Genomic DNA, 26,688 nt, shown 5'->3' with positions numbered 1-26,688 from the left:
ATTATAGAAGGTACCGTTAAAATTAAAATAGTTATTCGTGAGAATAAACTCTATACCTTGTATAATTCAATCTTGCAGTTCTGGGTTGATATTAGTTTCTTGTAAGGCAAGTTTCACTGCTTGTATCCCATCAACATGCCTAATAATCGTGTATAGGGATGTTACATCCGCGGTGATTAGAAAACATTCCTCATCCCATTCAACCCTACCGATTTTATTCAGTACGTCCTTGGTATCTTTTAAATGAGACCTATTAGTAAGGACAATAGGTTGGAGGTGGTGATCTATAAAATACGAAAGATTGGCCGTGATACTGTTGGTGCCTGCAACAATAGGTCGCCCTGGGGGGTTCTGAGCATCCTTGTGAATCTTTGGCAAAAGATATAGGACAGGAATGGAGTAGTCTTCCCTTACCAAAAATTCAGCAGTTTCGTTATTCAGAGTCCCCAAATTAACAAAATTATCAATCAAACTCTTTAAATTGGCGAGAATTTTATAAGAGGGGTCTGTCTTCAGTTTTTTGTAAGTGACTCCATCATTGAGTTGGCGGGCTACTTCAGCTGTATACATAGACTTATTAAGAACAACTACAGCTCCGCCTTTATCGGCGGGCTTAATAATTATATTCAAATTACCTTTAAGGCTATCAACAGCATTTCTTTCTTCCAAAGTCAAATTGTGCTTTAGTGACGGGAGGTTATCTTTTAATATTTTAAGTTCATTGTTGACCATTTTTTGAAATGACTCAATGAAACAACCTCTGACATGCTGAGGGTTAAACGTAGAAGGTTTTCTGAAAGGATTAGTGGTCCGATCAGTTGTTTCTGAATTTTTTTCTTGAAAAAATTTCTTTATTGTAATTTTCCTAATAAATTTGTTAACGTCAAGGTATAAATCAAAAAAATTGATGGAATTACTAGGTGCGTATTTTAAACCTTTTTGTAATATTTTGGTTTCACCCTCAGTTAAAGTGTGGTCACTTAAATTATATATTTTAGTGACTTGGTCCTCTGAATTAGGGGGGGAGATTTTAGTGGAACCTTGTTTCCTTCTACTTCGTTTTCTTGTACCTCCTCTTTTGCCCCTTTTAATTCTCCTATAAAGAGTGGGATTCGTTGGGGTGGGTGTGGCTAGTTGATTCTCCATGTCTGACGATTCCTGTCTAAAAAATCCTCGTTATGGTGCATAGACAATCTATTGGGTGGATGCTCCAGATTCTCAAACCTATTTTGAGATGAGAAACGATCAACCCAATTAGATGGACCCTCTCCTTCATGGAACCTTCTCCTGCCAGGAGGCTGCTCTGGAAAAACTGGGTCATTCCTCCTATCTACCCAAGGTCTAGAATTCTTTTTGAATGGTACCCTTTTCCATCCTCTTTGGTTATAATTTCTGGGAGTCCTAGGGGGTAGTGGAGTTCTCTCATGATTGGGATTAGACCTCAGAATTTCACTATAGAGAGGTTTGGGTCTGGAGGGTGATTGATAACTCTGGGGTTTCTTTTTAGGATCCCTTTTTGGGACAGTGGTCCCGGAGACGGGTCGGCTGCATATCACTGGTGGCCCTGGAACGGGCCTCCCAGGTAATGCTACCTCTTTTATCCCGTCAGCGGAAGCCCTGTCTCTCTGGAACTTTTTTTGTTTCCTCCTCATAAGTTCCCTTTCGTTTTTTTGGAGTTTTAATTTGATCTTACTTTCAAATTCTTTATACTCCAGTTGATCCTTAAATGGATCAGTCAGAGTTTCAAGTTTTTTTAGGGTGGATTCAACCTCCTCCATATCTCTTTTCCTCTCCTGAATAATTAATTCCATCAGTGATATGGAGCATGTATTGAGGGTTTGTTCCCATCTTTCTAAAAACATATCTGACGGTTTGTTGAATGACGCCTTTTTGATTATCTGAAGTCCCCTGGGGATAAGCTTCACTGAGAGATACTTCTCTAGTGTAGTGACCTCCCACCAGAGACGGCTCTCTTTTAATAGAGTGGTCTCTAGTTTAGACATCACATTTTCTAAGGTGTCATCAACAATTTCAATGTCACCTCTAGTATCTAAAGAGAATACTGTATCAATGTGTTGGTGACGTATACTGCGATGAACATACATGGTGGCAGCCTAGAACAATATTTCAAAAGTGAATGAACAAACTGACAACAAAAAAGACTGAAAAGTCCCAAGGCGCTACCAGTCCTTGCAGCCGGAATTCCAAAGCGAGGACCACTTAGCACTCCTCCTGTACGTATCTTCCAAAACAAATGGGAACTCCTGGCGCTAGACTTGTATATTCAAACTCCCGATAATTCTCTCATGCAAATATGGAGACAAGGAAACGTGTGTAAATAATGGATGAGGTACAACTAGATAGGGGGTGAGTGGGCCCAAAAAATGAAGTCGTACCACGACTCACACTTTGCGAGTGGTTACAAGTATGTAACGGTTTCTTTAAGGTCCACCAACGTGTGAGACAAAGGGTATTACCAAGGACAGGTGAAATCAAAGGTGCATACCGTACTCAACTGTATAAACAGGAGTTGGAAACATATAAAGGTTTCTTTTAATCCTAAGAATCACATTAACACGTGACAATGAAGGTACTTCGTACCATACTCACGAATAAGTACTGGTACCATAAACACATAAAGGTATCTTGTGGTGGGACTGGTGGGTGGCAAATCTCCACTTGATAGGTCCCCACGTAGCAACAGATGTACCCAAAAATGAAGGGATACCAGTCTCAGTAACAAGATGATTTATTTTAAAAAAACTGTAAAACGTGACCCATTGGCCAAGGGCACGATACAGATTAAAAAGTGCAAATAAAGCAAAATGGACATAAAAAAGCATAAGAACTCACTTGACATCCAACATGTTTCGGCGGGCTCTGCCGCCTTTTTCAAGGATAATCAGTGAGTAAAGCATACAGAGTTCTTATAGCAAGATGGAGGAACCGTTTCCGGGTCATAGTGCATTTCCCTAGAGTGGTGTAGATAACACTCATAGGGTCTAATAAATAGCCTAATTCTACCCATCGCTAGATGAAGTGATGAAGTATAATAATATAAAACATAAAGTGACAGCGTTAAAGAAGTAGACAAGGGAATAACCTGTACTCGGGCGATGGTATCCGGTTATTGGAACGCATCCCCGGAAGTGTTGAGACGCATATCCGGTTGGTGCGCCGGGTAATGCGTACGTGCATACGTAGCATAGAATATTAGTTCCCCTTATGTGAGGCGTGAAATCCGGATGCGCACAGGGGGAAATATATGTGAAAATGCCGGATGAGGCACGTGACTTGGTGGAACGCAGGCAGTGACGTCTGCGCTCCACAGTATAGGAAGTGGGGTAACTCCTATATTGTGCAATAGGCGAACTAATGATGTATACGTTCTCCTAAAAGTGCAAAAGACTATGCTGGACGATAAAGTGCAGTAGTGCATGTGAAAACATATGTAGAGTGACCAGATGCGACACGTGACTACCTGGAACGCAAACAGTGACGTCTGCGTTCCAAAATATAGGAAGTGGGATAACATATGTATGGTGTAATGGGCAAACTGATAATATATGAGTTCCCATCAAACTGCACTAAATAATAAAGTGCAGTAGTCCATATATTATAAACATGAAAAGGTTCCTCCATTTACAATATATATAACGACAAAATGAATTCATATAACAAAACATACAAAAATAATGTATATAAATTAACATGAATAAAAAAGTAGCAACATCAAAAAAACTATTTTCACTTAAAATGACGGTGTACACAAAATTCATATAAATAGGAAAGGGAGCTGGAACATCATAAAAACCATTTTAACTCGAATTCATGATTAAGGCCAGACGGGGAGAGAGTGGACAGATTAAATATCCACCTCATCTCCGTCTGTGCCAGTCTAACATCTCTGTTATGGTTTCTCCAGTCACCCTTAACTGCCTCTAACCCCCAAAAACCTGTGATAAATTTCACAGAACTATCATGAGTTTCTGCGAAATGTAGGGAGAAAGGGTGGTCCTTAAAGCCTTTTTTAATGTTACGAACATGTTCGGCTAATCGAACCTTTAGATTTCTTTTGGTTTTGCCGATGTACAGCTTATCACATGCACATCGGATCGCGTAAATAACGTAATTCGTGTTGCATGTGATAAACTGTTTGGGCTTCACAGTGATGTTATTGAGTTTTATCTCTGTGAATTTCCTAACAGTGTTAATTTATATACATTATTTTTGTATGTTTTGTTATATGAATTCATTTTGTCGTTATATATATTGTAAATGGAGGAACCTTTTCATGTTTATAATATATGGACTACTGCACTTTATTATTTAGTGCAGTTTGATGGGAACTCATATATTATCAGTTTGCCCATTACACCATACATATGTTATCCCACTTCCTATATTTTGGAACGCAGACGTCACTGTTTGCGTTCCAGGTAGTCACGTGTCGCATCTGGTCACTCTACATATGTTTTCACATGCACTACTGCACTTTATCGTCCAGCATAGTCTTTTGCACTTTTAGGAGAACGTATACATCATTAGTTCGCCTATTGCACAATATAGGAGTTACCCCACTTCCTATACTGTGGAGCGCAGACGTCACTGCCTGCGTTCCACCAAGTCACGTGCCTCATCCGGCATTTTCACATATATTTCCCCCTGTGCGCATCCGGATTTCACGCCTCACATAAGGGGAACTAATATTCTATGCTACGTATGCACGTACGCATTACCCGGCGCACCAACCGGATATGCGTCTCAACACTTCCGGGGATGCGTTCCAATAACCGGATACCATCGCCCGAGTACAGGTTATTCCCTTGTCTACTTCTTTAACGCTGTCACTTTATGTTTTATATTATTATACTTCATCACTTCATCTAGCGATGGGTAGAATTAGGCTATTTATTAGACCCTATGAGTGTTATCTACACCACTCTAGGGAAATGCACTATGACCCGGAAACGGTTCCTCCATCTTGCTATAAGAACTCTGTATGCTTCACTCACTGATTATCCTTGAAAAAGGCGGCAGAGCCCGCCGAAACATGTTGGATGTCAAGTGAGTTCTTATGCTTTTTTATGTCCATTTTGCTTTATTTGCACTTTTTAATCTGTATCGTGCCCTTGGCCAATGGGTCACGTTTTACAGTTTTTTTAAAATAAATCATCTTGTTACTGAGACTGGTATCCCTTCATTTTTGGGTACATCTGTTGCTACGTGGGGACCTATCAAGTGGAGATTTGCCACCCACCAGTCCCACCACAAGATACCTTTATGTGTTTATGGTACCAGTACTTATTCGTGAGTATGGTACGAAGTACCTTCATTGTCACATGTTAATGTGATTCTTAGGATTAAAAGAAACCTTTATATGTTTCCAACTCCTGTTTATACAGTTGAGTACGGTATGCACCTTTGATTTCACCTGTCCTTGGTAATACCCTTTGTCTCACACGTTGGTGGACCTTAAAGAAACCGTTACATACTTGTAACCACTCGCAAAGTGTGAGTCGTGGTACGACTTCATTTTTTGGGCCCACTCACCCCCTATCTAGTTGTACCTCATCCATTATTTACACACGTTTCCTTGTCTCCATATTTGCATGAGAGAATTATCGGGAGTTTGAATATACAAGTCTAGCGCCAGGAGTTCCCATTTGTTTTGGAGGGTACATACACATAACTACTTCAGCAGAGGACACTGAAACCCTGCTGGATTTAGTTTACGTAAGAGGAAAGCACATGAGAGAAGAAGGCCCTGCTCGTGAGAGCTTACATTCTAAGCAGGGAAGAGGGGTGACGGACAAACAGGAGTCACACAGATGGGGATAATCGAATAAATTAGATGATCTAATAGCGTGTAATAAGGAGTATTCATGTGCTCTAACACAGGGCAATTAGACACCAACATTTAGCAGTTAAATAGGTCATAAGTGAATAAGGAGTCCTGGAAAGGCTTGTAACATGAAAATACCCTCCACTGCCACTGCACCTTCATGCTTCTTACTTTATGCAAATAAGATGGAGGTAGTCCTGGAGGCCATTGTGTTTTTCTCCTATCAGTCTGTGAGGGCAGTGCTTGGCTTTGACATCACAGTCCAGATTCACACTCCTATCCCACAACTGTCATCTGCCGTGGTTTTGCAGTAGTTCCCATTTGAGTGGGTAACAAGACTATTCATAGACAGATAGAGGAATTAGTAGCTATTTTTCCCTTCTAATTCTCAGAGACGTCTCCCCTGCATTTGACACTTGACTAGTTGCGGCCCTTTACCTATCTGGTGGGGGGTCCACCTACCAGGGATTGACAGCTGAAGTCACTGGAGGAGGTAGAGAACAGCCTGACATTATAGCAGGGGTGTGGTTTCCCAATGGAAGACAAAACACCTTGTCCTGGGACTGGCTGTGATAAACAGGGAGTGCTTCCAATGGGACATCACTGCCACTGCTTGGCAGTTCCTGCAAGCGGCAGATTTTACTTGGAGGCTGCAGTCCGGTAACCAATATGTAAAATCTACCACTGCTTTTGATCACTCTCATACAACAGGACACCATCCTACCCTGGTTCTCATTAAACCTATCATATATCTAAGGGGTAGGGGGGGCGTGTCCTCCTGACCTGTTCATACCCCCACTATCCACGTTGGAGTGGAGTGATTTTATAAAGTGTGGCGATCGCTGCGAGCCCCGCGAGGGGACGCAGAATACACGTCAAGCAATCCGCATCCCCTCGCCACACTTTGGGCTCGGTGGCTCGCTTTATAAAATCAACTCCAAGCTGACGTGGATAGTGGGTGTATGAACAGGTCGGGAGGATGCGTAACGCGTGCGCTCGCCACGCTTAGGGCTGACATGGATAGTGGGGGTTTTAAAAGGAGTAATTTGCCAGTATGTAACATGGAGCACTGGCAAATGCATCCTTTATTGTGCACAAGACGCACTTGCGTCCGCACCACCCTTTGTGCACGAGACACACATGCTACAGAACCCCTAACCCCATCTCCCTGTTGCAGACATGGGCAGGATTGTCGTACCCTGCCGCAAGAATTACTGTGCGTCCCAAGCAGATGGAGTGCCTCTCCGCCGCCGCCCGCATGATCGCCTCTCCGCCAGCGTCCGCCAGTGCAGGGGATCTGGCGGTTACCGGCGCTGTGTGAGAGGCGCTCTCTAGGCTTGCCAGGGACGCCGGAGACAGAGCTGCTGCTCGCGGAGACAGTACGGTGAATACGCTGCCTGACAGTATGGTGACTAGGGCTGCAGCAGGAACACTACACTGACTACGCTAACTATGCAGGGCTGCCACGGAGACACTACGCTGACTGCGCTAGGCAGCCATCGGACTGCGCTGACAATGTAGCTTAGGCTGCTGCCGTGAAACTACACAAGTACCGAATGGACACTGACATCCAGATTTCTCATAGCAAATGGAATTGTAAAACTGAAATTGACTATGACTACTGACACTCAGGGCCGGTGCAAGGCACCGGAGCGCCCCAGGCGAGTCGGGCTGGGGGCGCCCCGGTGCCGGGGGGGGGGGGGGGGGTACCTGTCGTTCAGCGCTGTCTATTTAAATCTGGCGGCGGAGGCAGCGGGGGTCCCTGCAGTCCATTAAAAATCACGAGCGCTATCCGCCGGGCTATGCGGAAGCGCTTCTAGTGTGAAAACCCTGGCAGCACGCTGATTGGCTGAGATCAGCGTGCGCCGTGCTGCCAGAGTTTTCACACTAGAAGCGCTTCCGCATAGCCCGGCGGATAGCGCTCGTGATTTTTAATGGACTGCAGGGACCCCCGCTGCCTCCGCCGCCAGATTTAAATAGACAGCGCCGTAGGACAGGTACCCGGGCGGCACAAAATGCCGCCCTCCAGTGGCCGGCGCCCTAGGCAAATGCCTAGATTTGCCTAGTGTTGGCGCCGGCCCTGCTGACACTCATTGGCATTCAAACATCAGGACACAATGGGGCAGATGTATTAAGCTCGGTGAAGTGATAAAGTGTCTGGTTTTTATCACCGGCCAATCAGCTCCTAACTGTTAAGTCACAGGCTTGGTTTGAAAAATGACAGGTAGGAGCTGATTGGCAGGTGATAAAAACCAGACACTTTATCACTTCACCAAGCTTAATAAATCTGCCCCAATGTTATTTATATGATACATTTGTTTTTTAGAGTGAAAGGTGATATATTGGAGAAACTGTGACTGTCCAGCTGTTGGAAAACTACACATCCCAGCATGCCCTGCCACAGTTTTAGCATTCCTCAACAGCAGAACTGTGGCAGGGCATGAAGGGACTTGACGTTTTCCAAGAGCTGGAGATCCACAGGTTGTCAGGCCAACAGAATGTTGAGTTGTAAGTGCTGCTATATCTGGATATTTCCATACAAACACTCTCCCAGCCTGTCACTCAATTCCAAGGAAAAGCTTACTCTAATGAGCATAGACCTAACTAGTTCTACCACAGCTTTAATAGCTACCACATCTTAGACATAATGGGCCTTATTCTAGTTCACTCTTCCTGACTAAATCCTTCTTAGATGGACAAAACCATGTGCACTGCAGGTGGGGCAGATGTAACTTGTGCAGAGAGAGTTACATTTGGTGGGGGTTTTCTTCAAAGTGAGATCTATATTGCAGTGTAAAAATAATGCAGCCAGTATTTACCCTGCACAGAAACAAAATAACTCACCCAAATCTAATTCTCTGTGCACATTTTACATCTGCGCCCCTGCAGTGCACATGGTTTTGTCCATCTAAGAAGGATTTTGTCAGACAGAGTGAACTAGAATAAGGCCCAATATGTAAGCATGGCGTTGCTGCCCAAAGTCCAAATGAATGTTCTCACTTTACCCTAGCAGAGGCTAGAATGGCGTTACTGCAAAGGTAATCCTTGTGCTGTCTGACTACTATAAATCAGGAATCTTTGGAGAGATACTTTTGTTCTTATTGTGTAATGCGCAGAGTTGAATATTCAAATATAACTAGTCCCCCTGAGACCGTCTTTATTAAAAGGAGCTTTTTCTGTTTATTTACTCCCAGAGGTCCAGTTAAACCTACAGCTGCCTGCCAGAGTGGTTCCTTGGAGATTCTGATGTGCCCTACACAGGCTGAGACAATTCCTGCAGAGATAGGGTTTCTCTTGACATCCGTATGCTTTGAAGTCTACTCAGTCACAATACATTTAGTGACAAAAACAACCTTAGTAATATGACTATAAGGTCTTACTTGCCTGCAATTATATCAAAACACCCATATACACCTAGTTCAGTTTATGGTTACTAACTAACAAGGATGTTCTGCAGCTACATTTAGTTATAAAGTATGTGAATAAATATAAGAGGGTGATTGTCACAAAATGGCATTGTTCAGTGCTCCCCAGCCGAGCTCACTCACCTGCGCCACACTCTAGGGTGCAGGCCATCATCTGCTAGCATCCTGCACTCGCTGGCGCTTATCCTTTTCTGGCACTCTCACTGCCGCATTCACCACGCCAGCAGTTCCCTCCTAAACAGGCCATGGATTGTGCCATGACACTTCTGGTTTAGCTAGCTGTCCAGTGACCAATCTGAAACCAGTTCACAGTCATATGATTCTCACCACCAATCAGCAGCAATCTAGGGGTATAAATCCAGAGATCCAGCATAGACAAAATGCCAGTGCTTTGTTGTCTGTTGCCTATGACCTACTGGGAGCTCCTGTTCTCTCCTATTTGACTTGTAGTGCTATTATCATCCCAAGCACCTTCTGGCTTCCTGAGATTTCCTGAAGGCTGCTTCTGCTCCGCTATTGCTGCACTACCAGATTCACCGGTAAAGCCGAACAGAGATCCTGCAGGGCTGCTGCTATTCTTCCATCGCAGCATTATCAGATTCACCAGATATACTGAAAGGCTGCCGATATTCATCCACTGTAGCATTTCCATATTTACCGGAAAAGTTAAACCCAGTAACACTGAAGGACTGCTTCTGCAATATCCTTGCAGCATCATCCAACATGCTGTTATTGCCTATCCAAGAATTCCCGAAAACCTGCTCCTGCAATACCATTGCAGCATCTCTGGGATCACTGGTCTATCCCATCCCAGTGTTATTTCATCTCTAGTGCTGTGCTCATAGCAGCTATCCTTTGTACTGGTAATCCCATTACCCAGTGTCCCAGTATCCCATGTAGCTGGTACAGATACAGCATCTTCTCCAGTCACCTGTTACAATATGCATTCAGGTGTTCCTGTGTCGCCAAGTCTACGCATGAGTAGACCCTACATTAAGTCAGCCATATTCCATCCTAGAACCTCAAGTCAGGAACCTGCAACTCAAACTAGTCCGTATTCACAAACAAGTTCAGTTGTGACAGTGATTTAGTCACTTTTCCTCTTTTAGGGGGCAATGTCTCTCTACTTGTCCAAGGTATTCTTGTCACATGTATCTCACGTACGATGCACACATTGCTTAGTTATTAACACTTCTGCTGTAACAAAAACTAAATACACCTCTTTGGAGTTCCAATGAACCATTTTATATTCAGGACTGTAAATGTCTGCCCAATGTTAATCAGAGTTTTGCATATTCATGGATTGAAATCTTCATCTTCTCACACATCTCCAACTGCATATCTGTCATCTCCTCCCAATTCCTCAGTGCTTCCTGCAGCTGAACATTGCCAAGACCAAACTTTCTTATCCGCCTTCCTGGGTCTCTCTAGATCAGGGGTCAGGGAATTTTTTACCTTTTACCCCAAATATATTTTGATACGCTGAAGTTACCCCCTTGATTTGAAAGGAAAGAAATCATATAATTGTAATACACACTGTACCCCCAGAAATCGATGCTACTGTATATCCTGCTAGTACAGTACAAAGCCTGGCAGCCATTGAGGATCATGATTACCATTTATGGCTGTGTGTGGTACAAATTTTGTAACACACACAACCATACATAGTAATAATCATAATCATCAATGGCTGCCAAACTGTGTGTGTTATAGCCATTGATAATGTGACATCCAGGCAACTATTAGTGTCAGTATTTCAAGATGAGATAGTGACAGTCTGTGCACATTTTTTTCACTAGAGATGGGTATACCTTGACAGGAGCCTATAACCAGGCAAAGAAACTCGGTGCTGCAATGGCATAACAGACTACGCGCTGCCAAGGTGGCGCAGCAACTAGTCGACTCCACTGAAGAAGTGGGTGGACTTGGAGGCGGGGCCCAGGGCATTACGCAGGGAAGCGTGTTCTACACAAGGGCATTACGCACTGCACTGCTTCAGGTCCTTGTACACTACAGTACTATAAACACACACAGTTGGGCATGCATATAGAATCTATACTACTGGTTTATAGTAATGACAACTACCCTGCTGCCACAGTGAGTTAGTGTTACTATGCTGTAATTTATCTAATGAATGATAGGAAACGATCAAACAATCTTTTATGTAATGCCCACTACACTCCCAGGGAGCTGATATACCCTCTCTACCTATATAAGTGTAATGCCACACAGTTGTGTAGTACTCATTAGAAGACAATCACCTTTACAAAGTTACTAGTACATTGGTCATAATAAGTTACATATACTAATTTATGATTGTAATTGGTTTTGTGTTTGCATATAGTTCTGTAGAAATAATACAAACAATGTAATAGTAATAATAGGATGACATAAGCATCAATCAATGGGCACATGATGCAATAATACCTGGGATAGGCGAGTAATGGCACTTGGAAGAAGAGGACGACTAAATTTCTTATGGGATCCAATTGCAGCTGGGAATGGAGGAGCGGAAAACATGGCTGCAACCACATTGATGCGAGTTATCCACGAATGCATCTGTTCTGTATTCCTGAGAAAAGAAAAAAATCATTCTAAAAAAAGATTTTGTACAAACCCTCAGGGCCTTATTAAATGTTCCAGATGCCCTAGGCTAATATGCAAGTAGCTCCCCTTGTAATGCTGCTCCACACGTGTATAAGTGCTCAGGGACTCGCCAATCATACTGCCCATGTGCACGTAATGAGTGTTAGACAAATGACATGTAGGATCTAATGCTTGTGGTGTGGGAAGGAGGCATTGGCTTTAGGCTGCCTAGCTGGTGCTGTAGCACAATGGTTCCATCAGTAAGTTACACTGGCACAGCAATCTGGCAGTCACCTTAAGAACTTTACCCCCACAGTACATCAGGATGGGTGAGAGCTAACAAGCATGGAATATATTAGGCCATCATTTTATTTCTCGTCTGTCACCTGCACATCGCCCCCTCGAGTCCAGGTACCCTAGGCTGCAGCCTAATCAGCCTATTGGTTATTCAGGCACTGCAAACACTACAACTTCCCAATCTGCTGCAGGTAGTGGAACTAGCTTTGCATACAGAATCAGCAATGCTTTTGGTCATGATTACAGAGAGATATAAACATATTTAAAATGTAACAGAAGCAGCCAACAGGCTCACTCACACACACACAGTCACACACACATATACATATATGTATGCAAACTGGCTTATACTGTATGACATTTATCTCTTGATTGAAACTCGTCCAACAAGGTTCTCTATGAAAGCAGAGGTTTCCCTTCCACTATGCAAGTGCATATAAACGAGCTGAGATGTGAAGCTGAGGACTATGCGGAAAGCCACAGAAAGGATTTCCCGCACAGCGATACCCGCTGAGAACATGCACGTGAGTTGACTGTGAAATCTGCTAGCGTCTTTACAGCTGACAAAAGTACTTAGGCAGATGGACGTTACACGTTCGCTGGCCACTTACAAGCTACAAAGCATTGTTTTCTGCATGTTGCCACCAATTACTGCTTACAGTATATCTGGATTTCAGCTACAAAGTACTGTGCAAAAGGGGAGAGGGTTTAATCACTAATACCCCTTTCACTCCGCCCACCCAGCAATGAGCCCCTGTTCAGATTCTCCTTATCAGGATGCCAGGGTTGGTCTTTTGACCGCCTGCATGTATTCTCTCCGACACGAGTGTTTAGGGCCCTCAGTGGAGTGTGTACTAGGTTTGCACTCCTTTCATTACCCAGCAAGGTGTGACTGAGCTCTGTATTGCAGAATTGCACACAATTTATCTTGATTTATACATTGCAAAGTCCAATATGTCTTACCTTCTGCAATGCCTTGACATTTGTAGAAATTCCCCATGTAAAAAAGCCTATTAGTAATGATATCAACTCAGTCTTGATAAAGTACCGTACAGGAGAGAAGCAGCTATGGACTCTCAGCACTTCCCCAATGCTGTAACTCAGTGGTTCCCAAACTTTCTTGACCAGGGTGCCCTAGAATATCAGCATTTGTACAAGGCACCTCTAGTCATCTAGTCAAAAAGTTCCTTATTTATATACAGTACTGTGTGTATAATATATATATATATATATATATATATATATATATATATATATATATATATATATATATGTCTAGTGTTTGCGCGGCTCCGAAACACTGCCATCTGTTGGCAGCTAGTGAAACTACATCTACTAGCTTTGGAAACATTTGCTTTGAGCAGGGTTAAGGTCCATACACATTGGGCGACTATGCCCAGCGTGTATGGACAGGGATGATCACGTTCATCGCTGGGGGAAAGCCGCTCAGTGCATACACACTGAGCGGCTTTCCTCCTGCCCAGTGCCGACGGCAGGGGGAGGATTGCTTTGCATAGCGCAGATCTAAAAGATCTTAATATGTATACTTTGGAGCAGAGAAGGGAAAGGGGGGACATGATAGAAACTTTCAATAATATCAAGGGCTTTAACAAGGTGCAGGTGGGAGACATTCTTCACAGGAAGAGGAGCAGCAGAACACAAGGACATGCACTGACACTGGGGAGAAGGAAGGTACAGGTGGGAGACATTCTTCACAGGAAGAGGAGCAGCAGAACACGAGGACATGCACTGAAACTAGAGGGAGGAAGATTCAGGGGAAATGTGAGGAAGAATTACTTCACAGAAAGAGTAGTGGATAAGTGGAATAGCCTCCCATCAGAGGTGGTAGAGGCAAATACAGTAGTACAATTTAAACATGCTTGGGATAATCATATTGATATCCTTACAAAAAAATAAGGATCAAATATGGTTTGAGGTAACATGTTTAAAAAAAGGGGCAGACTAGATGGGCCAAGTGGTTCTCATCTGCCGTCAAATTCTATGTTTCTAGGTTTCATTTGATGGCAGCAAATGAAACTACATCTACTAGTTTTCGAAGCATTTGCTTCGAGCAGGCTTGCTAGTGGATAAATAAAATAATACTCAGGTTCAGTTATGTGGTGGGGCGCATAGCTGTGGTTCTAATGGTCCATACCTTTTATGATTGGCAGCCACTAGCACTGGTTTTGCCTATCACTTTGAGCATAAATAATTTGTTTTGGTCGTGGACCCCCATCCCGAGGCACCCCAGGGTGTCTAGGCACACAGTTTAGGAACCACTGCTGTAACTGCAACACTGTGTAAGCTTATACTTATATATGCTTAGCTACTATGATGATTGACTTTAATGTAGGCGAACAGAAAAACAAAATAATTTGGCATCCCTGGGCACAGCCCTGCAGAGAATATAGTGGCGGAATAAATAGGCAGGCTTATTAACATTTGGTTTAAACAGCTTTATAAAAAGGAGTCCTGAGATGCAGTTTGGGGAAAGCACATTCATTCATCAATGAGCAGTATATTGGAAACATGCATTTAAAGAACTGAGCTGACATTTATTACAAGCATTATTATGACTCACTGGGCTTGAAAAAGGAACACTCTCCAGTCTGCTGTTCGCAGGTAGAAGACATTTGGCCTTTTGTTATAGTCGGATGCTCTAGTAGCCAAAGAATGATGTATGCTGATTGCGTTTTTCAAGTCTTCTTCAGAAATAGGCTTTCCTGGTTTATATTCCTCCTAAAATGCAGACAGCAGGAATATTACTGTCCCCAACTGTCACACAGAAAATAGATGGCATGCTGTGTCAGAGTTATGCCTTGAAGCTACATGCTGAGCGGATATTTTATCTTTGCTCGAATGTTAAGGTCACAATGATAAAGGGGGCAATTCATTTGTTAGCAAGTACTGCTAAATGTGCCAAAGAGATTGAGGGCAGGAGTTAGGAAATGCAGTATCCATAGGAAAGGAGAGTACCAACATTTTGAGCAGCAAACGGAGGCCTGTCATCTATCTCACTCATACATTGGATAACACTGATTTATGGCGTCTCTGCTTTATAAACCTGTAATGTTAAACTACAATAAAAAAAAGTTTGGAAATTATATTTCACAACTTGTATAGTTGTGACATTGAGACACATAACAAGGGGTCAATGTAATTAGTCACAAACGGCACTACAACTCCCCACCATCATGGTCTGATTTCACCCAGGACTCACAGATTTTTGGACAGAGCCCTATGGGCATGCAAATAAATATCTGTGAGTGTGGCACACTTTTTACTGAGTCCTAAGTACACTTTTTCAGCTTAATATGAATCTTTTTTAGATATACTATTATTCAAAAGGTATTTTCTTCTACTTAATACCTTATAATGTCCTACTGTTAACTATATCAGCAGCAATAATAATTCTCCATTCAGAATATTCCTATCATATCATATCATTCCTGTCATATACAGTATACGGAGGACAGTAACTGCAATCGGGGGAAATCTATTACAAGTGACCCTACTAGTGTTATGCCTACCTACTAAAAGTGGCCACACTAGTGTGATTCCTACCTGCTACAAGTGTCCATACTAGTGTGATTCCTACCTACTACAAGTGTCCATACTAGTGTGATTCCTACCTACTACAAGTGTCCATACTAGTGTGATTCCTACCTACTACAAGTGTCCATACTAGTGTGATTCCTACCTACTAAAAGTGGCCACACTAGTGTGATTCCTACCTACTACAAGTGTCCACACTAGTGTGATTCCTACCTACTACAAGTGTCCATATTAGTATGATTCCTACCTACTACAAGTGTCCATATCAGTGTGATTCCTACCTACTAAAGTTGTCACACAAGTGTGATTCCTACCTACAAGTGTCCATGCTAGTGTGATTCCTACCTACTAAAGTTGTCACACAAGTGTGATTCCTTCCTACAAGTGTCCATTCTAGTGTGATTCCTACCTACTAAAAGTTGTCACATTAGTGTGATTCCTTCCTACAAGTGTCCATACTAGTGGGATTCCTCCTACTACAAGTGACCATACTAGTGTTATGCCTACCTACTAAAAGTGGCCACACTAGTGTGATTCCTACCTGCTACAAGCGTCCATACTAGTGTGATTCCTACCTACTACAAGTGTCCCTACTAGTGTGATTCCAACCTACTACAAGTGTCCATATGGACACTTGTAGTAGGTAGGAATCACACTAGTATGGACACTTGTAGTAGGTAGGAATCACACTAGTATGGACTCCATACTAGTGTGATTCCTACCTACTAAAAGTGGCCACACTAGTGTGATTCTTACCTACTACAAGTGTCCATATTAGTATGATTCCTACCTACTACAAGTGTCCATATCAGTGTGATTCCTACCTACTAAAGTTGTCACACAAGTGTGCATTCTAGTGTGATTCCTACCTACTAAAAGTTGTCGGTACTCTTTACCTAAAAGGGCGCCCACGATTTTGATCTTGGGCATCGCAAGGTAAAAAATCGCGTCGGTCGCATCGCATGCGACCAAAAAATCGCATGCGATGCGACCGACGCGATTACCGCGATTTCCCATAGGGAACAATGTTAATTGTCCCAATTGACTCGATTTGACATAGGGAACAATGTTAAATGGCCCACAGAGGCCAAATAGGCGAAGCGTGGCGAGCCCCGCGAAGGGACGCGGACACCTGTGAAGCCCGCGAGGGGACGCGGATACCTGTGAAGGTATCCGCGTCCCCTCGCCACGCTTCGGGCTCGGTGGCTCGCTGCGCTCGCCACACTTTCTATTCTCAACTCTACGCCGACGTGGATAGTGGGGGAATGAAAAGGTCGTAGGACGCGTACCGCTGCGCTCGCCACGCTTCGGGTTGACGTTGATCGTGGGGTGGCGTTAACAATTGGGGGGGCCATTTCACACTTCAGGGTGCCTATTTGGCCTCTGTGGGCCATTTAACATTGTTCCCTATGTTAAATCGGGTCAATTGGGACATTTAACATTGTTCCCTATGGGAAATCGCGGTAATCGCGTCGGTCGCATCGCATGCGATTTTTTGGTCGCATGCGATGCGACCGACGCGATTTACATTTTAACATGGATTTCTGTGTAAAATCGCGGGCATCGCATCGGTCGTATCGCATGCCATTATAATGGTATGCAATGTACATGCGATGCCCGCGATGGGCGCCCTTCTAAGTAAAGAGTACCAAGTTGTCACATTAGTGTGATTCCTTCCTACAAGTGTCCATACTAGTGTGATTCCTCCTACTACAAGTGACCATACTAGTGTTATGCCTACCTACTAAAAGTAGCCACACTAGTGTGATTCCTACCTACCACAAGTGTCCATATTAGTGCCATTCCTACCTATTACAAGTGGCCATTCTAGTGTCATTCCTACACCTTCATGGAACATGATTGTGTTGGCAGTTTTGCATGCATTGCTGAATGACAGAAACGGCTCTTTACCTTTTGTAGATAGAGAATCGTCCCTTTCAATATCCCATGGAATGTTTTCCAGCCCCTCTTTCCTCTGGGAGCTGTGAGGAAACAGACAGGCAAAAAAGGTACTATATCTATTGTATAACAGTTTATTGTGCGAGAACAAGTTTTCAACAACAATAGGAAAACAACTTTCCAATTCTGTCATCTATTATCATGCATAATATAGAATATGCAACTGAAATGATTTATTCATATATGTAAATACTATAGTGCTTTCTCCATATGAATATTTCAGTATTTCAATATTTCAGTGGCAAAATGTTAGGTTCACATTACAATACTACAAAGCGTCATACATTATCTTAGCAAAAACAGTGTCAGTAGTGCATAGAAAGTATGACGTGGCTGCCATAAGGGGCGGATTCTGATAGCATGCAAAAGCACACATGGAAATGTCTATGGGCAGTCACCCATCTGCGAGTTACAAACGCCTTGCGTTGTGTACAATGCAATCACATGTGCAAGGACACAGACAACCACCTATAGTGCACCTGTACGTTGTACTATTATTGGTGCATTCCAACATATGTAACACTAGTAAAAATACACCAGCCCTATGGCAGATGCAATTTCTCTGCCTGACCATGGCATCCTCTGCTTGTGCCTGGGCACACAGCTACTTAGACCATACTTGCCTACTTTTGAAAACTAGTTTGAGGGAGATTAGAATTAGTAGGAGAATTTTGCGCAGCGCCTCATTGAGGGGCCGTGTCATGCTCCACCCAAAGAGCATGTCTAGTTCCAAATATGGAGAGATTGTGAAAAGAGATTGTCAAAGAGGCATCAAGAAGCGTGGGTGTGTACTGCTACATCTGAGAGGAATCTTTTAAAATGACTTATATGCCCCCAAAGCAGCTAGAAGGAGCTACTATACTTGGTAAAGTGCTGGGAAATGGTGCTGATGATTCAATGTAAATGTATCTATCTCTCAATCCTTTTTTCCCCAAAAATGTAACCATGTAATGTGGGCTAGGTGAAATGAGGGAGATTGGTAAACTAATGAGGGAGAGAGGGAGATTGGTGTTATTTCAGGGAGTCTCCTGCAGAATGCAGGAGGGAAGGCAACTATGACTTAGACTGACATGCCTATGGCACTCCCATAAGACACTCAATGAGCGAATCATTCTTATTTGCACCACTAGCCACCTCCTAGGATCACCCATCATTGTTGTGCAACGTTTCTCATAGTCTGTGCAGGTATCATAAGGGTTATCAGTTATCAGTTATCATGTTTGCTACGTGCAGAGTTGCAAATAATCAATTATTATTACGCTTTAGTTATATGACACCGGCCGAACACATACACAAGTACATAATGAAAAGGAAGAATTCCTGGTTTGAAGTCTGACTTGAAGATGCCCCTGTCTGGGGATCCAGATGGCTCACAGACCATGTCCAGTCCGACAGCCAGTAGGTCGACACCAAAAGTTCGACGCTCAGTAGGGCGACATTGACAAATGGTTGACACAAGCAAAAGTTCGACATGCGTTTTTCATGATTTTTTCCCTTTTTTTGGACTATTTCAGGCTTTACCATCCACATGGAATCTGAATGGGAATAGTAAAGTGTGCCGATGGTAGCTGAGCAAAGCACTTGGCCTGAAGCCGATGTATAATATATAAATGATATATTGAAGCTAGACACACCGGTATACCCGTTTCCAACACTGGTGGCCCATCATGACATTGTGCCACTCGTGATTTACTGGTTAACTAGTACTGAACTGTGCTATACATACTTTAATGTGCTCAATAGAACTGTGTGTTTGTGTGCATACTGTATGTGCATTACCTACTGCCTAAATGAATGTAATTTGTGTCTTAACATATATATATATATATATATATATATATATATATATATATATATATAATTAGGGTTATTGCCATACTATCCCTTTAAATTACATGGGAAGCCCAGGAACAGAGCATTTTCTCCCTGAAGGAGAGGGTCAGGTAGGCGACCATGGTGTACAGTCCATAATTGCCTACTTGACCCTCTCCATGAGGGAGAAAATGCTCTGTTCCTGGACTTCCCTGGTAATGTAAGATTGCCAACACCTGTGGTGAAACACCTTTCTTATCAATTACCATATATACTCGAGTATAAGCCTACTTTTTCAGAACATTTTTTATGCTGAAAAAGCCCCTCTCGGCTTATACTCGAGTGAGGGTCCCACTTGAGCCAATACGTTTTCCCAGTTTTTGTTGTAAAATTAGGTGCATCGGCTTATATTCGGGTCGACTTATACTCGAGTATATACGGTACCTAGCTCCCCACAGGTGATGGCAATCCTACATTACCAGGGAAGCCCAGGAACAGAGCATTTTCTCCCGCATGGAGAAGGTCTGGTAGGCAAGTATGGTGTACACACGATGAGATTGCCTTGCTATTCGATACCGATTCGATCGGGATTGAATCAATATTGAATCACATGGCAAGGCAAACGCATTTGATTTGGACTAAATAGTACTGTCTTGCCTGCACAGTCTATTTTTTCTATTCGATTTCAATGCTGCAGAGCCGGACATTCTGCGCTCTATTTTTTCCTGTTATCACCTGTGCTGCAACTAGCCACACCACACCAACTAAAGCCACACTACAACACCTTTGCTGCACTAGCCACATTACCACACCTGTTCTGCACTAGCCACACTACAGCAGAAGCTATAGCCACAATAGACCACCTGTATTGCACTAGCCACAGTACAACATCAGCTATAGCCTTACTACAACACCTGCCCTGCACTAGCCACACTATTAGCTAGCGCACTAGCCATACCAAAACACCAGCTACAGTCACACTACAACAGCTGTCCCGCACTAGCCACACTACAACAGCTGTCCTTCACTAGCCACACTACAACAGCTGTCCTGCACTAGCCACACTACAACAGCTGTCCTGCACTAGCCACACTACAACAGCTGTCCTGCACTAGCCACACTACAACAGCTGTCCTGCACTAGCCACACTACAACAGCTGTCCTGCACTAGCCACACTACAACAGCTGTCCTGCACTAGTCACACTGCAACAGCTGTCCTGCACTAGCCACACTGCAACACCTGTCCTGCACTAGCCACACTCCAACACCTGTCCTGCACTAGCCACACTACAACACCTGTCCTGCACTAGCCACACTACAACACCAGTCCTGCACTAGTCACACTGCAACAGCTGTCCTGCACTAGCCACACTGCAACACCTGTCCTGCACTAGCCACACTGCAACACCTGTCCTGCACTAGCCACACTACAACACTTGTCCTGCACTAGCCACACTACAATAGCTGTCCTACACTAGCCACACTACAACACTTGTCCTGCACTAGCCACACTACAATAGCTGTCCTGCACTAGCCACACTACAACACCTGTCCTGCACTAGCCACACTGCAACACCTGTCCTGCACTAGCCACACTACAATACCTGTCCTGCACTAGCAACACTACAACACCAGTCCTGCACTAGTCACACTGCAACAGCTGTCCTGCACTAGCCACACTGCAACACCTGTCCTGCACTAGCCACACTACAACACTTGTCCTGCACTAGCCACACTACAATAGCTGTCCTACACTAGCCACACTACAACACTCGTCCTGCACTAGCCACACTACAATAGCTGTCCTGCACTAGCCACACTACAACACCTGTCCTGCACTAGCCACACTGCAACACCTGTCCTGCACTAGCCACACTACAATACCTGTCCTGCACTAGCAACGCTACTAATTAGGCTTAGCTTAGTCCATCAATATGTGCGCTTTCTCCTTTTATACTTTGCTCACTTTAATTAATTGGATTTTAATAAAGAAGTATAAGTTAATGTATTGACAATGATATGCTTAATGAATGATAATTTCGGTACTTGTGTAGTTTCAAGGCGCCACCGCGCGCACAGTCTGTGTCTGAAACTTGGCAGCCTGCCAGACGCTCTGTTTAACTGTGCGCATGCCGCTCTAGCTGTTCTCAGCGCAGCGCGTGGCTGCTTTCCTTATGTAAGCTACGTTATCAGCGTAGCGCTGGGCAGCAGCAGTGCACCTAGCGCTGACAGATCACTGTAGTACTTGTAGTTCCACAGTGAAATAGGCAGTCCTGCGCACCGCTGACAACCTGGCAATTTAGACTCCTGCGCACCGCTGACAACCCGGCAATTTAGACGATAAAGCGTCTAAATCCAGAGACTCCCTGAACCGGACACCCCGGCAATTTAGAAGTCTAGATTTAGACGTCTAAATCCAGACTCCCTGCAAACCGCTAAGATGCCTCTAAATTTAGTAGGGTCTAGGGGTACACTATTAAACCTGTTCACAATGACACTAGTCGACGTAACAGCTGTCAACCTTGTTAATTCCACTATCCACGTCAACCTGAAGCGTGGCGAGCGCAGCTAGCCCGCGAGAGGCGGCGGTACGCGTCCTACGACCTTTTCATACCCCCACTATCCACATCGGCGTGAAGTTGATTTTATAAAGTGTAGCGAGCGCAGCGAGCCACCGAGCCTGAAGCGTGGTGAGCGCACGTGGATACCTGTGAAGCCCGCGAGGGGACGCAGATACCTGTGAAGCCCGCGAGGGGACGCGGATACCTGTGAAGGTATCTGCATCCCCTCACAGGGCTCGCTGCACTCGCCACGCTTCGGTCTCGGTGGCTCGCTGCGCTCGCCACACATTATAAAATCAACTCCACGCCGACATGGATAGTGGGGGTATGAAAAGGTCGTAGGACGCGTACCGCCGCCCCTCGCTGGCTCGCTGCGCTCGCCACGCTTCAGGTTGGCGTGGATAGTGGAATTAACAAGGTTGACAGCGTGACTAGTGTCATTGTGAACAGGTTTAATAGTGTACCCCTAGACCCTACTAAATTTAGAGGCTTTAGTGTCTAAATTTAGATGCCCCCATCTTAGCGGTTTGCAGGGAGTCTGGATTTAGACGTCTAAATCTAGACTTCTAAATTGCCGGGGTGTCCGGTTCAGAGAGTCTCTGGATTTAGACGCTTTAGCGTCTAAGTTGCCGGGTTGTCAGCGGTGCGCAGGAGTCTAAATTGCCGGGTTGTCAGCGGTGCGCAGGACTGCCTATTTCACTGTGGAACTACAAGTACCATAGTGACCTGTCAGCGCTGGGTGCACTGCTGCTGCCAGCGCTATGCTGATAACGTAGCTTACATAAGGAAAGCAGCCACGCGCTGCGCTGAGAACAGCTAGAGCGGCACGCGCACAGTAAACACAGAGTCTGGCAGACTGCCAAGTTTCAAAGTTTCACTGTGCGCGCTGTGGCGCCGTGAAACTACACAAGTACCATAATTTCTTGCTGTGTTGCCTCCATATAGGGGACAACAAAAAGTTCTGTACAATGAAACTTCATGGAAGACTGATGTAAGCCATTACAGAGTAAACATAGCGATACACTGCCAATGGGAGTGTTTATAATAATGAGCAGAGAGAAGACACATTACAATCTATAGTGCAGTAGTTATGGGCAGGGGGCGTAGCACGAGCTCCGGGCACTAAAAGTACACAGGTCAAACTCTGCCAACGCTCGTCCGCTCGCTGTCTCCTGGGTCCTAACTCCTGTGCCACCTGGCCGTGGTTCACAATATCAGCTGTGTAAGCCACGTCCGGGCGGCGCAGGAGTCAGGACACAAATTCAGGTCTCCCGCTGGACTGCAAGCCAATAGGCGCTTGCAGTCCAGCAGCCAATCAGAAGCGGCATTGGCAGCTGCTGGACTGCTATTGGCTCGTGGTCCAGCGGGAGACTTGAAAATATTGGCGGACAGCCGGGCAGCGCAACGCTCTCTCTGCCCGGCTGTTGCAGGATATCACCCTCCCCTTACAACAAAATTGGTAATTGGATCACCCTCGGGCGCAGCTGCTGGTGAGTTTCAAACACTTATTGAGGAGTCACCACTCCCCCAAAAACATAGATCCAGACAATTTTATAAGTGGAAACCCTCTAGCGCTTAAACCTACTAAGGGAAGTACGATTGTTCATGTTTAAGCGCTAGAGGGTTTCCACTTATAAAATTGTCTGGATCACCCTCCCCTTGGCAACGAGCAAATTCAGTACATTTTGGCAATGAGAAAGCTCAGTACCCCTTGGCAATGAGCAATTTCAGCCCACCTTGGCAACAAGCAATTTCAGCCCACCTTGGCAACGAGCAATTGCAGTCCCCCTTGGCAACAAACTATTTTAGCCCACCTTGGCATCGAACCAAGTGCCAAGGTAAGTGGCACTTATGTGTCAAATATGGGCATTATGGTTTGTTATATAGTATGTAATGGGCATCATGTGGCTTTATATGTAATGGGTATTATGAAGTTCGCTAATATGTGCAATAGGCATTATGGTGTGTGGTATAATGTTTGGCCGCACCCCTTTTTGCCATGCAAGAGCCCCGCCTACTACAAATGGGGGGGGGGCACGAAAACGTGGGACCTAGTTACACAACTGGTTATGCGTATGTTTTCTTTCATTGATGTTTACTATTATCATTTATTTGATTTTACATACAATACTGAAATGTAACTGAATGGTGTTGCTAAGAAATAATATTATAATTATTGGTAGAAATAAAAATTTCATAAGTAAAATGACTGCAGAGGGTTTTGATTTCTGCTATGTTACATAAGAAGTACATTAGGAGCACCTTACAAGTATGGAATTAGTGAAAAGCAGAAGAGAGAATACATGTAGGATATGCACCGGATGCAGGCATTAGGCCAAGCTATCTGCCATTATACTCACTTTTTTTGCAGTCAGGATCTGCATGGATTTTGCGTACCAGAACTCCATACTTGTATGTGGTGATATTGGGGTCTTGGGAGAAGTCAAGGAATGGTTTCCCACAGCTATTAATACGCTTTATGGATTTAGGGTTGGGGTCCGCAAGTTCTGAAAGTGATCTCCTGAGCTCCTCTTCATCTCTGCCGGGGAAAAATAAACTCTTATTAACAGTTTCTTATATAGCGCACACATATTCCGCAGCGCTTTGCTGAAAATATGTGAACACTCACAGCAGTCCCTGACCCAGAGGAGCTTACAATCTATATTCCCTACCACATGTACACGCGCACACAGACATTCTAGGGTTAATTTTGTTAGAAGCCAAATAACCTACCAATATATTTTTGGATTGTGGGAGGAAACCCACGCAAGCACGGGGAGAATATACAAACTCCGCACAGTTAGAGCCATGGTGGGAATCAAACCCATGATATCAGTGCTGTGAGGTAGTAATGCTAACCACTACACCTGGAAGTGTGTGTTGCGCAATTAATGGCAGCTGACACAGGGTTTTGTCACGAACCCAAAAAGATATAGAAATAAAAATATGGTTTTGTGTCAGCGCCTGCTGCTTTAATAATTCATAACACGGTTCTCTTGAAAATATATATAATTTTTAATTATAAAAAAGAAATAGATCAATTATCACATATAATTACACATATAAATTACATCTACTTAAAAAATAAAAAATGAATGAAAAATGAATAAAAGTTATTGTGAATCAATTGACCATATATGGCTTTTTATATTTTTGTGAGTAATTCACACAGTCCCGAAGTGGGGGTAAATAATTGCTGGTGTTTTATATTACCATCCTTTGGCGCTTGTTGTGATTGCCAATTCAGTTCGTTTGTGACGACAATAGGGTTCGATTTGCCTTATAATTTCAAAGGCTCAAGGGTCCTGAATCGACTGTCTTCCTTTCCTTTTTCCTTGGAGAATTAGGGAAACTTGATAACCCAAAACATGGAATGTCCAAGATGATTTTTTGGAAGGTGGACGTCTCAGGATAAGTAGTAGAACCAGGTCACATATAGAATAGGGATGGATTCAGCAATAAAGGGATCGCTCAACGCGTTTCTCTGGAACCTCCAGCTTCCTCAGGAGCAAGTGTGTTTATGGGACTAACTGTCCTGGGTTTATATACCCACATGGTTCATTAGCTTAATTGATTCACATGTGTGTTCACAAAAAATAATAAACTAATAAAATCAGAGAACCGTGTGCAATTTAACACATATAAATACCTAAAAATCGCAGGAGACAGATGCTAATTTAATTGTATGAATATTCTCAAAACTATTTAATATAAGACATAAATTTATATTTGTTCATGGATATAGCGATCACGTGACCCGGAAGTGGGTCTATTCGTGGTCTTCAATATGAAATAAGCACAAAAGCCCAATTATACAGAAACATACCTGGCATGCAGCGGTTAGTTGTGGACTAGGCCAGCAGGGTCTGGAGGTTTTTCGCCTCAGTCTGGTGCCGATTGCCGGTATCAGCAGTTAAGACAGAGAGCGCGTCCCTCCACTCCTCCCCCGGCGTCTCTGGTGTTGCTCGGCAACGCTCGATCACGTGATGAGACGTAACCGAACGTGCCGTGCATTTCAGATTACATCAGAGGGAACAGACGTCTTACCCGGATATTCGTCAGGCGCTGCGTGCCTGTACACGCAGCTTATACCTCACGTCACCGCGCTCAACGTACTGGTCAACTCCGATGCTTTCTGCGTCGTCATGACGACGACGCGCCAGAGACTGGTTGCCATGGTGGCATCCCACTAAGTCCCTTACCACCGCTGCATATCTGAATATGTACTGTTTTTATATATAACCAAGTATTTTTAAATATAATCAATAATAAAACTTTTCGATATCGTGGAAACAGGGAACAAACATATGATGAAATTCTTTAGTATTTTCTAATAAAGAAGGATGACATAGTATATTATCGCATAGAGACTTATTTACTAATTTATTGACACTTGTCAAATAGTATATTCAAATTTATTCTTAAGAATCGATAGATAAGGTGCATTAATGAAATATCAAAACAACTGCTTCACACACAATAAAGCAGTTGTTTGTTATCCAAACAACAATACATTTTTTTGAGAGGTTTTTATAAAGATTATAATATCATTTCCCATAAGAAACTCAAAAAAAGGGGGGGAGGGGGGGGGGGGGGGAGATCGAAAAAATTATTATGATATTAATGAATACCAAGTAGATGGATGAA

The 26,688-nt window shown here is 43.7% G+C and overlaps 1 protein-coding gene across 5 annotated transcripts in view; it reads right to left on the bottom strand.

Annotated features, from left to right (window-relative positions):
* Positions 1–26,688, bottom strand: part of PSD (pleckstrin and Sec7 domain containing) — a 325,459-nt gene that overhangs the window by 16,788 nt on the left and 281,983 nt on the right. For all 5 annotated transcript variants that reach the window (XM_083148518.1, XM_083148517.1, XM_083148521.1 and 2 more), the window contains 4 exons: positions 24,402–24,580; positions 17,620–17,690; positions 14,735–14,892; positions 11,698–11,842 (listed from right to left, as the gene is read on the bottom strand). In XM_083148518.1, the coding sequence (XP_083004644.1) occupies positions 11,698–11,842; positions 14,735–14,892; positions 17,620–17,690; positions 24,402–24,580 (553 nt within the window). The remainder of the gene's footprint in view (positions 1–11,697; positions 11,843–14,734; positions 14,893–17,619; positions 17,691–24,401; positions 24,581–26,688) is intronic.

The sequence above is a fragment of the Crinia signifera genome, chromosome 6 (assembly GCF_055691185.1).
Source record: "Crinia signifera chromosome 6, ASM5569118v1, whole genome shotgun sequence".
Classification (NCBI taxonomy): domain Eukaryota; kingdom Metazoa; phylum Chordata; class Amphibia; order Anura; family Myobatrachidae; genus Crinia; species Crinia signifera.
The sequence above is the reverse complement of the archived record's forward strand: the minus strand, read 5'-3'. Positions and strand labels throughout refer to the sequence as shown.